General features: G+C 53.5%; 2 protein-coding genes across 2 annotated transcripts in view; one reads left to right on the top strand and one right to left on the bottom strand.

Moving 5' to 3' along the window:
- The window catches only part of A1BG (alpha-1-B glycoprotein), a 4,992-nt gene extending 3,308 nt beyond the window's left edge, over positions 1-1,684 (top strand). Inside the window, exons 7-8 of the mRNA XM_011959133.1 lie at positions 318-449; positions 874-1,684. Of these exons, the coding sequence (XP_011814523.1) occupies positions 318-449; positions 874-1,541 (800 nt within the window). The 3' untranslated portion in view covers positions 1,542-1,684. The remainder of the gene's footprint in view (positions 1-317; positions 450-873) is intronic.
- Positions 1,685-9,100: 7,416 nt separating this feature from the next.
- The window catches only part of ZSCAN22 (zinc finger and SCAN domain containing 22), a 26,060-nt gene continuing 20,865 nt past the window's right edge, over positions 9,101-14,295 (bottom strand). The window contains exons 2-3 of the mRNA XM_011959102.1: positions 13,041-13,494; positions 9,101-10,226 (exon numbers count right to left, since the gene is read on the bottom strand). Coding sequence (XP_011814492.1) covers positions 9,148-10,226; positions 13,041-13,443 — 1,482 coding nt within the window. The 5' untranslated portion in view covers positions 13,444-13,494 and the 3' untranslated portion in view covers positions 9,101-9,147. The remainder of the gene's footprint in view (positions 10,227-13,040; positions 13,495-14,295) is intronic.

Genomic DNA, 14,295 nt, shown 5'->3' with positions numbered 1-14,295 from the left:
GGGCGGGCGCGGGTTCGGTGCCCCTCGGGGCCTCCTGCCTTTGCCCGCCTTTCCTTGGGCGTCTGACGGCGGCGCTCTGGGCCTTGGTTCAGCCCCCATCAACTACTCTGGCAGGGAGCAGGTGATCGGTGGTCCAGGGTCCTGGGGACGCCTGGAATTTTGGCTTATTTCCCGCGGGTCACAAGCCCCTAGGTCACGTGTAGCATCGTAGTCAGCAGCAGGGAGGCTGGACCCAGGTTTTCTTGGTCAGATCCGTGCAGCTCTGTGGCTGCTCTGTTTTTCTTACTGGCCATGTCAGTCGTCATGCTGGCCCCCAGCCCCGGCCCGGGCCAGCAGGCGCACGGCTGATGTCCTTCTCCCCAGCCCCGCCGTCCCCAGCTCTGTTTGTCCCTCTGATGTCCTCATCGACGTCACCAGGACTCAGAGCCCAGGGGAGCCTGAGAGCACAGGTCTGACCTCCAGACCTCTTGAGTTCGTGCTGTTTGCTGGGAGCACCGTTTTTTCTTTTTTCTCTTTTCTTTTCTCTTTTCCTTTCCTTTCTTCTTTCTCTTTCTTTTCTTTTCCTCTCTCTGTCTCTCTCTCTCTCCCCCCGTCTCCCGGCACCTTAAATACACTTTTAAATTTAAGTTAAACTTACGGAGGGAAAAAACCTCATCTGTTGACATAAATGGTATGTCCTTTTTTGGTTTCTCCTTGAAGAAGCACCGTTTTCTCCATCATTTCTTTTTCCCTTCACCTGTCCGAGTGACCGAGGCTGGGGACCCCATAAACCCCAGAGCAGGCCCGAATCGGGGACTTCCGCGGTCCCGGGGGAGGGGTGCGGGGAACACCAGACACAGAGGTGTGGCGCGGCTGTCCAGGGTGTGGAGGCAGCGGGCGCAGCTCGGCGGGGCCGGAGGAGCCGTCTGCGCTCAGGAACAAGGCAGAGGGAAGACGAAGCCGGGGCTGAGGCGCAGGTGCAGGCGCGGCCTGGGGTGTGGCGGGGCCCGAACACCTGCCCGCTCCGCCCAGGACCCGCTCCCAGGCCTCAGCTCCGGGCAGCGTGGAGCGGGGCGGTGCTGGCGGGCCGAGACGCCGTCCTGCGCTGCGAGGGCCCCATTCCCGACGTCACCTTCGAGCTGCTGCGCGAGGGCGAGACGCAGGCCGTGGAGACGGTGCGCACCCCCGAGGCCGCTGCGAACCTGGAGCTGACCTTCGTGGGGCCCCAGCACGCTGGCAGCTACAGGTGCCGCTACCGCTCCTGGGGGCCCAACACCTTCCAGTCGGAGCTCAGCGACCCCGTGGAGCTCCTGGTGGCAGGTGACGTTTCCCTGGGTCCCGTCCGCTGGCGTTTGCCTGGGCTGTGCCCACCTCCAGGAGGGCCTCTCCCGGCTCCTCCCTTGGGCACCGTGGTTAGCGCTGGGTCTCCCCAGGGCTCGTGGGGGAATCGCGGGCGAGGAAGCGCCCAGCAAAGGCGCTGCAGCTGGAGGCGCAGATGGGGGTCTCGGCTGGCAGCCCATCACGCGCTTCCTTCCCGGGGGCGTCAGGGAGGTCGGCCTTGATTTCCCCAGGAAGGAGGGTATAGGATTTCCCCTCCTCCACCACTTCTCTTTTCTCCCGTCGTCCAGAAAGCTGATGCAGCCGCTTTCTGGACGACGCCCAGGGTGCTGCTGGTGTCCTCAGAAGTGCGGGGGGTTCTGGACTGGCTTCCACCCGTCCTGTTGCAGCAGAAGGCTGGGCTCCCTGGGGGGCTGGAGGGCGCTCCCTCATTCCTGCCAGGAATTAATAAATGTGAAGAGAGAGTTTGTTTAAAATGTCTCGGACTCCCAGGGCTGAGGGGGCTGGAATCCTGTGTCCTGAAAGTGGATGGGTTCCTTTTCTTTTTTGGGACAGGGTCTCACTCTGTCACCCAGGCTGGAGCGCAGTGGTGCAGTCGGGCTCCCTGCAGCTTGGATCTCCCAGGCTCAAGCGATCCTCCTGCCTCAGCCTCCCAAGTAGCTGGGAGCCTGGGCATGCATCGCCACGTCTAGAAATTATGATTCTTTGTAGAGCTGTGTTGCCCAAGCTTGTCTTGAATTCCTGGCCTTAAGTGATCCTCCCACCTCAGCCTCCTGAGTAGCTAGGACTACAGGCATGAGCCACCTTGCCTGGCCAACTCACATTTTTCTTTCTATTATTTATTTTTTGTGGAGATGAGTCTCACTATGTTGCCCAGGTGGTCTTGAACTCTTGGGCTCAAGTAATCCCCCTGCCTCAGCCTCCCAAAGCGTTGGGATTACAGGTGGGAGCCACAGCACCCGGCCAACCAACGCTTCTCAGGGCCTCTTTCATCTGTGATCTTCCAGGACGCTGCCTCTTACTCACTGGGCACCTTGGCCTGGTCCCAGCAGGTATGGGCTGGTTGCTTGAGGCTCCAGACATACCCACCTCTACCTTGACCACATCAACCTCATCACCAAGAGGAGGTTCAGGGAAGCTGCATTTTGTGGTCCTGTCCTCCCAGTCACAGGGTGGTAGTGCTAGGCTGTTCCCAGCCTCCCACAGCAGAGCTGGACACTGTGGAAATGGCTGGATTCCTCTGTGTTCTTTCCCATTATCCCTGGGCTCTGAGTCCCCTTTGTGCCATCTGACATCTGATGCCTTCCCAACCACTGCCGAGTTTCTGCCTGGAGCTGGGCCTCAAGGTCCTGGCACACAGAAGATGCAGATCAGTATTATCAACTAATAGTCGATAAATTGTGTTTTTCAACAAGTTTGCTAGTGGTCTGGTTTGCTGCCTTAGTAATATCTAGTTCCTAACATGCCTATGCATTTTAAGGTCTGTGCAGTCTGTGATGATGTCACTTCTCTCATGCCTGAGGTGTCCTCTCTCTCTCTCTCTTGCTAGTGGTTTATCAATTTCTAAAACCTTTTCTTCTTTGTTTTTGAGACAGAGTTTTGCTCTTGTTGCCCAGGCTGGAGTGCAATGGCGTGATCTTGGCTCACGGCAACCTCCACCTCCTGGGTTCAAGTGATTCTCGTGTCTCAGCCTCCTGAGTAACTGGGCTTACAGGCACCCACGACCACACCCAGCTAATTTTTGTGTTTTTAGTAGAGATGGGGTTTCACCTTGCTGGTTGGCCAGGCTGGTCTCCAACTCCTGAGTTCAGGTGATCCACCCGCCTCAGCCTCCCAACGTGCTGGGATACAGGTGTGAGCCACCACGCCCAGCCCCAGCTTAGTTTTAAAGTTTATTTTGGCCGGGTGTGGTGGCTCAAGCCTGTAATCCCAGCACTTTGGGAGGCCGAGACGGAGGGATCATGAGGTCAGGAGATCGAGACCATCCTGGCGAACACGGTGAAACCCCATCTCTACTAAAAAATGCAAAAAACTAGCCGGGCGAGGTGGCGGGCGCCTGTAGTCCCAGCTACTCGGGAGGCTGAGGCAGGAGAATGGCGTGAACCCGGGAGGCGGAGCTTGCAGTGAGCCGAGATCGCGCCACTGTACTCCAGCCTGGGTGACAGAGCGAGACTCCGTCTCAAAAAAAAAAAAAGTTTATTTTAGCTGTTCTAATAGATGTGTAGACATATCTAATAGTGGTTTTCCTTGCATTTCCTTAATGGCTGATGATGTTAAGCATTTTTTCCCCATGTGTTTAGTTGCCATCTATATGGCGTCTTTGATGAAATGTCTGTTTATGTATTTTGCACACTTTACAAAATTGGGTTGTTTTCTTTTTTCTTTTCTTTTCTTTTTTTTGAGATGGAGTCCTGCTGTGTCACCCAGGCTGGGGTGCAGTGGCATGATCTCAGCTCACTGCAACTTCCACCGCCCAGGTCAAGTGATTCAACCCCTCAGCCTCCGAAGTAGCTGGGATTACAGGCACGTGCCACCACACCGACTGATTTTTGTATTTTTTAGTGGAGAGGGGGTTTCACCATGTTGACCAGACTGGTCATCAACTCCTGACCTCAGGTGATCCACCTCCCTCGGCCTCCCAAAGTGTTGGGATTACAGGAATGAGCTACCGTGCCCGGCCTGTTTGTTTTCTTACTATTGAGTTTTGTTTGTTCGCTTTTGGGTTTATTTTCCCCCCAGACTCTTGCTCTGTTGCCCAGGCTGGAGTGCAGTGGCATGATCTTGGCTCACTGCAACCTCTGCCTGACAGGTTCAAGCAATTCTCCTGCCTCAGCCTCTGGAGTAGCTGGTACTACAGGCACCTACCAGCATGCCTGGCTAATTTTTTTTAATTTTTAGTAGAGATGGGTTTTCATCATGCTGGCCAGGCTGGTCTCGAACTCCTGACCTTGTGATCCACCCACCTCAGCCTCCCAAAGTACTAGCATGAGCCACGGTGCCCGCTCATTTTGTGTATCTTTAGTAGAGACAGGATTTCACCATGCTGGTCTCAATCTCCTGAGCTCAAGTGATCTGTCCACCTCAGCCTCCCAAAGTGCTAGGATTACAGGTGTAAGCCACTGCACCCGGCCTCCAGCCATATTTTTCTTTCTTTTTTTTTTGAGTCGGAGTCTCGCTCTGTCGCCCAGGCTGGAGTGCAGTGGTGTGATCTTGGCGCACTGCAAGCTCTGCCTCCCGCGTTCATGCCATTTTCCCGCCTCAGCCCCCCAAGTAGCTGGGATTACAGGCGCCTGCCACCACGCCCAGCTAATTTTTTTTTGTATTTTTAGTAGAGATGGGGTTTCACTGGGTTAGCCAGGATGTTCTCGATCTCCTGACATTGTGATCCGCCCACCTCAGCCTCCCAAAGTGCCAGGATTACAGGTGTGAGCCATCACGCCCAGCCGCCTCCATCTACATTTTAAAGATAAAATATTTGTGCAATCTCTATCATTTAATTCCCAAAGTTCCCGCTTTCCCTATGGCATCATTTCCCTTCTACCAAGAGTTTCCTTTGGCATTTCTTTTCAGGCAGGCCTGCTGGCAAGAAATATATGTCTTAGGTTTGCTTCATTTGAGGATGTTTGTATTTTGCCTTTGTTCTTTCAGTGTGTTTGCACTGGATATAGAATTCTGGGTTGAGTGGTTTGTTTGTTTTTGAAACAGAGTTCTGCTCTTATTGCCCAGACTGGAGTGCAATGGTGCGATCTCGGCTCACTGAAACCTCTGCCTCCTAGGTTCAAGTGATTCTCCTGCCTCAGCCTCCTGAGTAGCTGGGATTACAGGCATGTGCCATCATGCCCAGCTAATGTTTTGTATTTTTAGTAGACACGGGGTTTCACCATGTTGGCCAGGCTGGTCACAAACTCCTGAACTCAGGTGATCCACCCGCCTCGGCCTCCCAAAGTGCTGGGATTACAGGTGTGAGCCACCATGCCCAGCATTTTTTTTTTTTTTTTTTTTTGAGACGGAGTCCTGTTGCTGAGGCTAGAGCGCAGTTACGCGATCTTGGCTCACTGCAACATCACCTCCTTAGTAGCTGGGATTACAGGTACACACAGCCAAACCCGCTAATTTTTTGTATTTTTAGTAGAGATGGGGTGTCACCACGCTGGTCAGGCTGGTCTTGAACTCCTGACCTCGTGATCCACCTGCCTTGGCCTCCCAAAGTGCTGGGATTACAGGCGTGAGCCACCGTGCCCAGCCAGTTTTTGTATTTTTAGTAGAGAAGGGGTTACACACCGTGTTAGCCAGGATGATCTCAATCTCCTGACCTCGTGATCTGCCTGTCTTGGCCTTCCAAAGTGGTGGGATTACATGTGTGATCCAGGGCGCCCGGCCTAGGCTGGCTAATTTTCATATTTTTTGTAGAGACAGTTTCACTATGTTGCCCAGTCTTGCCTCACATTCCTGAAGGTAAGTGATCTGCCCATCTCACCCTCCCAAAGTGCTGGGATTACAGGTGTGGGCCACTGCACCCAGCTTCTTCAAATATTTTTTCTATCATCATAAAGAATGTGTTAGCATTTCCAAGTACACTTAAGATTTTGTCAGTTTCTTACTGTGATTCTGTTCTACAAGGCTCATATTATGTGCCCGGTTTTGAACTATTACATCTTCCTAATAGATTGTTTCTTTTATAAAAATATAGTGACCAGCCAGGCGTGGTGGCTCACGCCTGTAATCCCAGCACTTTGGGAGGCCGAGGCAGGCGGATCACGAGGTCAGGAGATCGAGACCATCCTGGCTAACACGGTGAAACCCCGTCTCCACTAAAAATTAGCCGGGCGTGGTGGTGGATGCCTGTAGTCCCAGCTACTCAGGAGGCTGAGGCAGGAGAATGGCGTGAACCCGGGAGGCAGAGGTTACAGTGAGCCGAGATTGCGCCACTGCACTCCAGCCTGGGTGACCGAGTGAGACTCCACCTCAAAAGAAAACCCAAAAAACACAGTGACCCTATGATCTTAAAATGCTTTTGTACGTTAATGTCTGTTTTGTGCGATTAATGCAGCTCCATCAGCTTTCTTCAGTTTCATGCCTACTTTGTATATCCTTTTCTATCCCTTTACCCTCAACTTCCCGTATCCTTGTTTTAGGTGTATCTTTTCTAAAGAACGTATGGCTGGTCCAAAAATAAATTCAATCTGTTAGAATTTGTCTTTACACTTGGATTGTTGAGTTCAGTCATGTTTATTGAAATTGCTGACATATTTGGATGTGTTGTCAAATCCCAGTGCTTCCAGTTCCTGGCAGTGTGACTTTGGTCAGTCAGTTACATTCTCTAAGCCACTTCCTCCTCTGTAAAACAGGGATGGTTGTGTGAGGATGGAGATGTATATAAATTATTTGGTAGACTGGGCAGCACACACAGGCTCTCAGTAGATTCCCTTTTTTCTCCCTCATCTCCTCCCCTTTTAGACAGACATGGACAGACATGTCTCACGACCAAATGGGTGAAGATGCTCAGAGCATCAAGGGGATAGAGATCCAGTTCTTGTGACAGAGACTGAGCAAGTAGGGGACAAAGAGAGATGCTGATGATTGCTGCGAGTCAGAGCCGGTGTGCAGGGCCAGGCTTTGGGTCAGGCACTATACAAGGTGGGTCCTGTCCCTGGTTTACAGATGAGGAGGTCCCAAAAGTAGCTGAAGGGACGAGTCGGTTCTGTAGCCTGAATTCAGGCCCATGCCTTTTCTGTTCCCTCCAGCCTGCTGGAAGCCTGTGCAATCATTTCACTGGGAATGTGCATCTCTGCTGTCTGAGTTTTCCCCTAAGCCTGTCACCCCTCAGTGTCTCAACCTCTGCCACAACCTCTGTGGCCATCTCTGCCTGTGTCTGGGACTCCCTCAGAGATAATTCCCCAAGGTCTCTGTCTCCCTGAGTCTTACCTTCATGTTATGAGCCTTTCTCGTCAGTCTTTGTGGCTCCATTTACTCTTGACATAGAGGGAATGGGTCCCAAATACAGGGAGATACACAGGGAGAGATGGTGACAGTGACTAGTACACAATACGCCAGGTCAAATGGTTCCCATAAGATGAGACCATCAGAGAAACAGAGGCACGAAGAATGAAGGCATGAAGAATGACACCCTAACAGTAATGAACAGAAGCTGCAACATCCAGTGATAGACGTGGAGCCTACAAATGGGACAGGGATGCAGCACTGTGAGAGGAGACCAGAGAACACATGCACATGGACAGAATGCTGGCAAAGACTGAGTCCATGACATCAGGGGACCTGGGGCCCTAGAAAAAGACAATACAGTCACATTTTATTGAGGCCACTGCATGCCAGGCTTATCTGGGTGCTGGCCCCCAGGAAAACCAGATTGTTCTTGCTCTCCAGGGTTCCAGCTGCTGGGGAGACATCCATGTAAACGTGGACGGTGACCGCCTCCTGGGGGCACCAGTCACATTCATGTAAGAGGCATCGGTCAGGGCCTACTGAGTCTTGTCTGTTGTAGATACTGAGAGCAAGACATGGCCCAGATCTCAGGAGCTCACGGTATCATTGGAAAACACAGACTACAAGCTCCACAAGGAGCAAACAAGTAAAACAACGTGGTAGGAGTTGTAAGAGACGTATCTAGGAGGCGCTCTGGAAGCAGAGAGGGCAAGCTGAAGCCGCTTCCCGGAGAGCAGGGAGGCTGCTTTGGGGGACATTTGAAACATCTTAGATGACAAAGGAGAGGAGGGTTCCAGGCACAGGTACAAAGGCACATAGGTGGGAAAATGTATGGCTCCTTCGGGAACCACAGTAGTTCCGTGTGGCTGGTGTATGGAAGGTGGAGTCATGGTATGAGATGAGGCCATTTTCACATCACTGCACGCACAGAAAAATGACAATATTCATACATGCATATGAGGATAACCGGAGAGGTTGCTCGGGGCCCAGAGCGGCCTGCATCTTGGCATACTTACACCCTGCTCAGGAAGCTGTGCTGTAGAAGGAGATGGGTTGGAGAGCTTTCCACCTTGGAGTGACACAATCAGATTTGAGTAATAGCAAGAGTCCCCTGGAGAGTGATACCGGGGCAGGGAATAAAGGCAGGAAGGGGTCAGGAGGGAGACCCCGGCTATAATCCAGGCAAGGGGCAATGAGGGCTCACATAAGGTAGCAGGAGTGGAAAAGGAGGTGCATTCGAGATCAGCTTCAGGTTAAACCAATAGTGCTGGTGACTGGTGGGGTGTGGAAGGAAAAGGAGAGAGAGGAACATGTTGGACAGGTGTCAAGCAGCACCACTGATTACCATAGGAAATCATGAGAGAGGCAGTCTCACAAGTCAGCCTTGGAGTGAGGCACAGAATAGGCTGGAGTGGGAATAGTAGGTGCCAAGGCACAGAGGTGGGCATGGCAGGTGTCCCTTCTGGGCTAAGCAGCAGAAAAGCAGGCAAGAAGAGCCACAGGAGAACGAGCTACAGTCTGCCTGCCCAGAGCATCCTGGGACGCTGAGTTCTGAGAGACATGTACCTTCATTTGCCCTGGCCCTGAGAACCAGTCCAAATCCTCAGCTCAGCTGCCTTCTCTCTGGGACAGCCCTGAGTGGGAAACAGAGGGTAGCGGTGCAGGGCCCTTCTGGAAGCGTCTCCGGCTGGCCTGAATCAGCTTGGCTCATCAGGGTTCCTCAAATGCAGAGTTGGTTCTAGACAGCCCGAGTCTGCCCTCAGGCACCTATTATTTTGGCAGCTCATCAATCACCCACCGTTTGTGGCTCTTTAGGAACTCAGGGTTTCTCTTAGATGTTGAGCCTCCAAGAAGACGCTGTGCTGTGCCCCGAGGGTCGATTTCTGGTCACTGCAGTACCGTGATGTGGATCCGCAAGTGAACCATCAGGGCTGAGCTGCGGCTGAAGGCCTTCCCACAGTCACTGCACTTATAAGGCTTCTCTCCCGTGTGGATCCTCTGGTGCTCGATGAGGGACGAGCTCTGTGCAAAGGCCTTCGGACACACCTTACACTGATAGGGCTTCTCTCCGGAATGGATTCTCAGATGTCGGATCAGGGCCGAGCAGTCGCTGAAGGCCCTGCCGCACGCGTCACACTTGTAGGGCTTCTCCCCGGTATGGACACGCTGGTGCTGAGTCAGGTGCGTGCTCTGGCTGAAGGCCTTCCCGCACTCATCACACTCGTAGGGCCGCTCCCCCGTGTGCACCCGCTGGTGCTGGGTGAGGTGAGTGCTGCGGCTGAAGGTTTTACCACATTCCCCACATTCGTAGGGTTTCTCTCCAGTATGAATCCTTTGGTGCTGAGTCAGGTGGGTGACTCGGCTGAAGGCCTTCCCACATTCCTTACACTCATGGGGCTTCACCCCCGTGTGGACGACCTGGTGCTGGGCGAGGTGAGTGCTCCGGCTGAAGGCTTTGCCACACTCGCTGCAGGCGTATGGTGTCTTCCGAGAGTGGGTCTTCTGGTGTGCCTCGAGCGCCGAGGCACTCTGGAACATCTTCCTACACTCGCGACACTTGGAGGACCTCTTCCCCGAGTACGTGTATGGAGGCTCTGTCCCATAAGCATCCACCAGATCACATTTGTCTTCTGAAGGAGGCTTCTCTTGGGAGGTGAGGTTTCGGCATGCACTGGAACTGTTCCTCGAGGCACCAGATTCACGGCCACGCTGGTCTGTGGGGGCATCCTTATAAGGCCCTAAAGTTTTCTTGAAATGGATCTGTTGGGCGATAGACTTTGTCCACATCTCCCCTGATAGCCCAGACCTTCTCTCTGAACTGCCCTCAGGTTCACAGGCCTTGTTAAAGGCGGGTCCAAGGGAAACACCTCCCATGAGGGTCTCAGTGACCACATTTGATGGCTCTGACTCTCCCAGGTCACTCTGCTTGCAGCTTGCCTCTGTGGGCTCAGCTCCTGAATCCCATCCTGAAACAGTCCGAACCACAGCGTCACTCCTCCTACCACACCAAGCCTCTGACTCTGCCGAGGGCCCCGGTTACCCTTTGTAAGGGGAGATGTGGCTCGTTCCTAACATCTGGCCCCAGTTCCAAGGGGAAGTTTCTCATTTGGTGGCTTGGATGACAAAGGGTGCAGGGCTGTCCTCCCACACCATCCAACACTACATCGTGGGTTCTGATTTCTCCTCCTCCCACCAAACTCTCTGTCTTTCAAGGCTCCCGATTTTGGCTCAAGAGTCAGAGGAGAAAACCTGATGTGGAACTGATCTGAAAGACAGAGAGGGAGGGAGGGTCTGTCCTTGTCAGGACCCTGAGCACAGGCACCGCTGCAGGCTCTGGTCTCGGTGAGGTTGTAGTTCTGTCCCTCACACTCAGCTCCTTGCCTCTAGGCCTGGATGCGTCCCAGGGTGCTCGGTGAACTCTGGCTGACTGAGGGAATCAATCCAGATGCCCATGATGGTGAAAATTTCTGCAAGCAGAACCCCAGGGAGAATATGGCTGCTGGGGGTGAGTAGGTGAGGTACCCCCCTGGTCTCTCAAGCCCGACATTATAAAGTACTGTGAAGGCAGAGTGTGGCGGAGGTGCTCTTGGAGATCAGAGTGTGCATGAGGTAGAGAAATGCTCACACTGACCTGCCCTGGATGGGTGCAAAGGACACATAATCTGGCCCATCTACTGGATGAATTCCAGGGAGGAGGCAGAGACAGGTGGAATAGTCACCGCTCCAGTCCGCAGTGGGGTTCAGCAGTGCGGAAACTGGACTCAAACCCCAGCTCTACCACCTTAAGCAATCCTGCCCTCATCTGGGACTCAGTCTCCCCATCTGTAAGCCATGGACGCTGTGCCGCTGGCCTCCCAGGGCCACTAACCATTATCAGGCTCTTGTCATGTGCTGGGCCCCAAGCATAGTGGGTGACTTCCATTGTCTCATCTCAGCTTGGACCTGCTCTCAGAAGGAGGAGGTACTGCTGTGATGCTGTTGCAGATGGGGAAACTGAAATCCAGCTGAGGGAAGGTGTTGAGTAACTGGTACAGGATCAGTTAGCTAGTGGCCCAGTTGGGATTTCAGCTCCAGAATCCTCTCCTCCAGGTCCACAGGCAGCCTCCCCTGCTCCCCCAGCCATTCGCTTAGCCCTGCCTCCCACTTTCTTCCTCTACTCCACAAACATCACACCACCTGCTTTTACCAGAATGTGTCAGTGCAAATCACACTGCAGGGCCTCTGACCCCGCCATTCCCTCTGCATTTTGCCCTTTCTCTGAGCTTTGGCCAACCCTGTGGGGAGATGGAGCCACTCCCTCTTTCCTCTCCCTGTCTCTATGACATCTGCTTGGGCATAGACCAACCTCTGTTCCAGAGAGGCCTGTTTCTCCCAGAGCTGAACAAATTATCCTAACAGTTGCATTTACCATGTATTTAATCTGTGCCAGGCACCGTTTCAGGTGCTGCACGGGTATCGCCTTGTATCTCTCAACACCACTAAGGTGGGCATTTAATCCCTGTTTTACCCATGAGTAAACTGAGGCACAAGGGAGTCACATGGCCAGGAAGAGAAGCAGTGGTTGGATCTACTGAGCCTTGATAATTCAGGTGTATCCGGACCCCACATTCCTCCTGCGCACTGCACGTTTCCTCCCCGTGTGTGGTACACCCACTTCCTATCTGCTGCCAATAGGCCAGGCCAAGCCCATCTGAGACGAGCCACCACTCCCCGCTCTGGACTGTCCCAAGGTTGGGTCTTCCCTGCATTCCACTGGACCTCCCTGGGTTGGGATGTTTGTGTGGGTCTCTCTGAGTAACAGTGTCCAGCTAAGCCTGGGGCAGGTCTGACTCACCCAAATCCTGGAGGCCAGCCCAGGGTGGGCACAGAGAGGGTGCACAGGGACATCTGGTATTTCCGTCTCCCCCAACAGCCACCCCAGGCACCCAGCCCCTCGTCTGGTTTCCTCTGAGAAACAGCCAGTTGCTCACTGTCAGGCCCTGGGATTTGGTTGGCCAAACAGAAACATAAGATCCCAACCAGGCCCGTGGGGGCTCAGACCAGGAACCTCTTACTGTTATTACCCTGAGGTTTCTACATTGGTAAGACGTAAGCCTGGGGTTCCTGGCTATCTTTTTTTTTTTTTTTTTTTTTTGTGAGACGGAGTCTCGCTCTGTCGCCCAGGCTGGAGTGCAGTGGCCGGATCTCAGCTCACTGAAAGCTCCGCCTCCCGGGTTCACGCCATTCTCCTGCCTCAGCCTCCCGAGTAGCTGGGACTACAGACGCCGCCACCTCGCCCGGCTAGTTTTTTGTATTTTTTTGTTGGGGTGGGGGTTTCACCGTGTTAGCCAGGATGGTCTCGATCTCCTGACCTCGTGATCCGCCCGCCTGGGCCTCCCAAAGTGCTGGGATTACAGGCTTGAGCCACCGCGCCCGGCCTTCCTGGCTATCTTTGTCCCCTTTGGAAAGAGAACCTAAAATAAGAAGGAAGCTAACACAGAAAAAACCAACTGAGAAACAGAACAAGAGAAGAAGAAGAGAGTTCTGATGCTGTCAACAGATTTTCTGGATATAGCTGTATCTGCTGCCTCCTTACCCTTCTTTGCTTCAGCCCATTTCAGGTCGTTTTTGGTCACTTGCAACCAAAACACACCTGTCTACAACAGTGTGTGAGAGTTAGGGTAAAGTACAAATGTGAGAATGAGTGCATGAGTAACCCCAAACCAGAGCCCTGTGCTCCCATGTTCCTGTCCAGCGTGTACCCCCAGTGTGCCATGAATCTGCCCACAGCGCCCCTTTACCTCTCTTGTGCAGCACCTGAGTCAGATCTTCCACCAGCACAGCGGCTTCCTCTCCGCTCTTGGGACTCTGGGCTCCCACCCAGGCTTGGATCTCTGGGGGCAGCGCACCCAGGAACTGCTCCAGCACCAGCAGCTCCAGTATCTGCTCCTTGGAGCGCGCCTCGGGCTGCAGCCACTGACAGCACAGCTCTCGGAGGTGGGCCAGGGCCTCGCGTGGACCAGATGCCTCCTCATAGCGGAAGTGCCGGAAGCGCAGGCGTGCAGCCTCAGGGTGAGCAATGTGGTCGTGGCTGGATTCTAGGCCCTGGGAGAGGCTGGCTTCCTCTCCCTCCTCCACCTTCACTTGAAGGAAGCTGTCCTCTTCCCATGGCACTGGGCTCAGGGAGTGCTTGGGGATGGCCATTGGGCAGCAGTCCTCAGTGAGACACAGGATGCTGGAGCCTTGGAACTGGGCCTGCAAGAACGTCAGAGCTTCAGCATCACATGGAACCTGGGCCCTGCCTCATGCCTACAGATCAGGGAAGACACAGGCTTGGGGCCTGTGAGATGCAAAAGACTCTCACAAAGACATAGACAATCATAGTAATTAGGACAGCACCCACTTGGTGCTGAGCACCGTTCTAAGCTACTACGGCTTGCATGTAGATTCATTTAAAACTCACAGGCCGGGCGCGGTGGCTCAAGCCTGTAATCCCAGCACTTTGGGAGGCCGAGACGGGTGGATCACGAGGTCAGGAGATCGAGACCATCCTGGCTAACACGGTGAAACCCTGTCTCTACTAAAAAATACAAAAACTAGCCGGGCGAGGTGGTGGGCGCCTGTAGTCCCAGCTACTCGGGAGGCTGAGGCAGGAGAATGGCGTGAACCCGGGAGGCGGAGGTTGCAGTGAGCTGAGATCCGGCCACTGCACTCCAGCCTGGGAGACAGAGCGAGACTCCGTCTCAAAAAAAAAAAAAAAAACTCACAACACACTCAGGAGGTGGGACTTTCTAGCTATTTTATGGATGTAAAAACAGACACACAGGAGGAAAAGATTCCCCCAAAGTCCCTCAGCGAGTGAAGGGTTAACAGAGAGCTAAGCTACAAACCCAGGCAAAAGTACAGCCAGCCTGTTTAAAGCGCGCTCCTCCCCCACAGAGCCAAGTCTTCCTCCCTCTGTCTCACATTCCCCAGGCAGCCACCTGGTCATTCTCTCACTTTATTTGCTAATTATTTTGTAGTGTTTGAGATTGATACATAATTGACTTTCAGCCT

This window comes from Colobus angolensis, unplaced genomic scaffold, assembly GCF_000951035.1.
Source record: "Colobus angolensis palliatus isolate OR3802 unplaced genomic scaffold, Cang.pa_1.0 Scaffold480, whole genome shotgun sequence".
Taxonomy (NCBI): domain Eukaryota; kingdom Metazoa; phylum Chordata; class Mammalia; order Primates; family Cercopithecidae; genus Colobus; species Colobus angolensis.
This window is presented reverse-complemented; position numbering and strand designations above follow the sequence as displayed.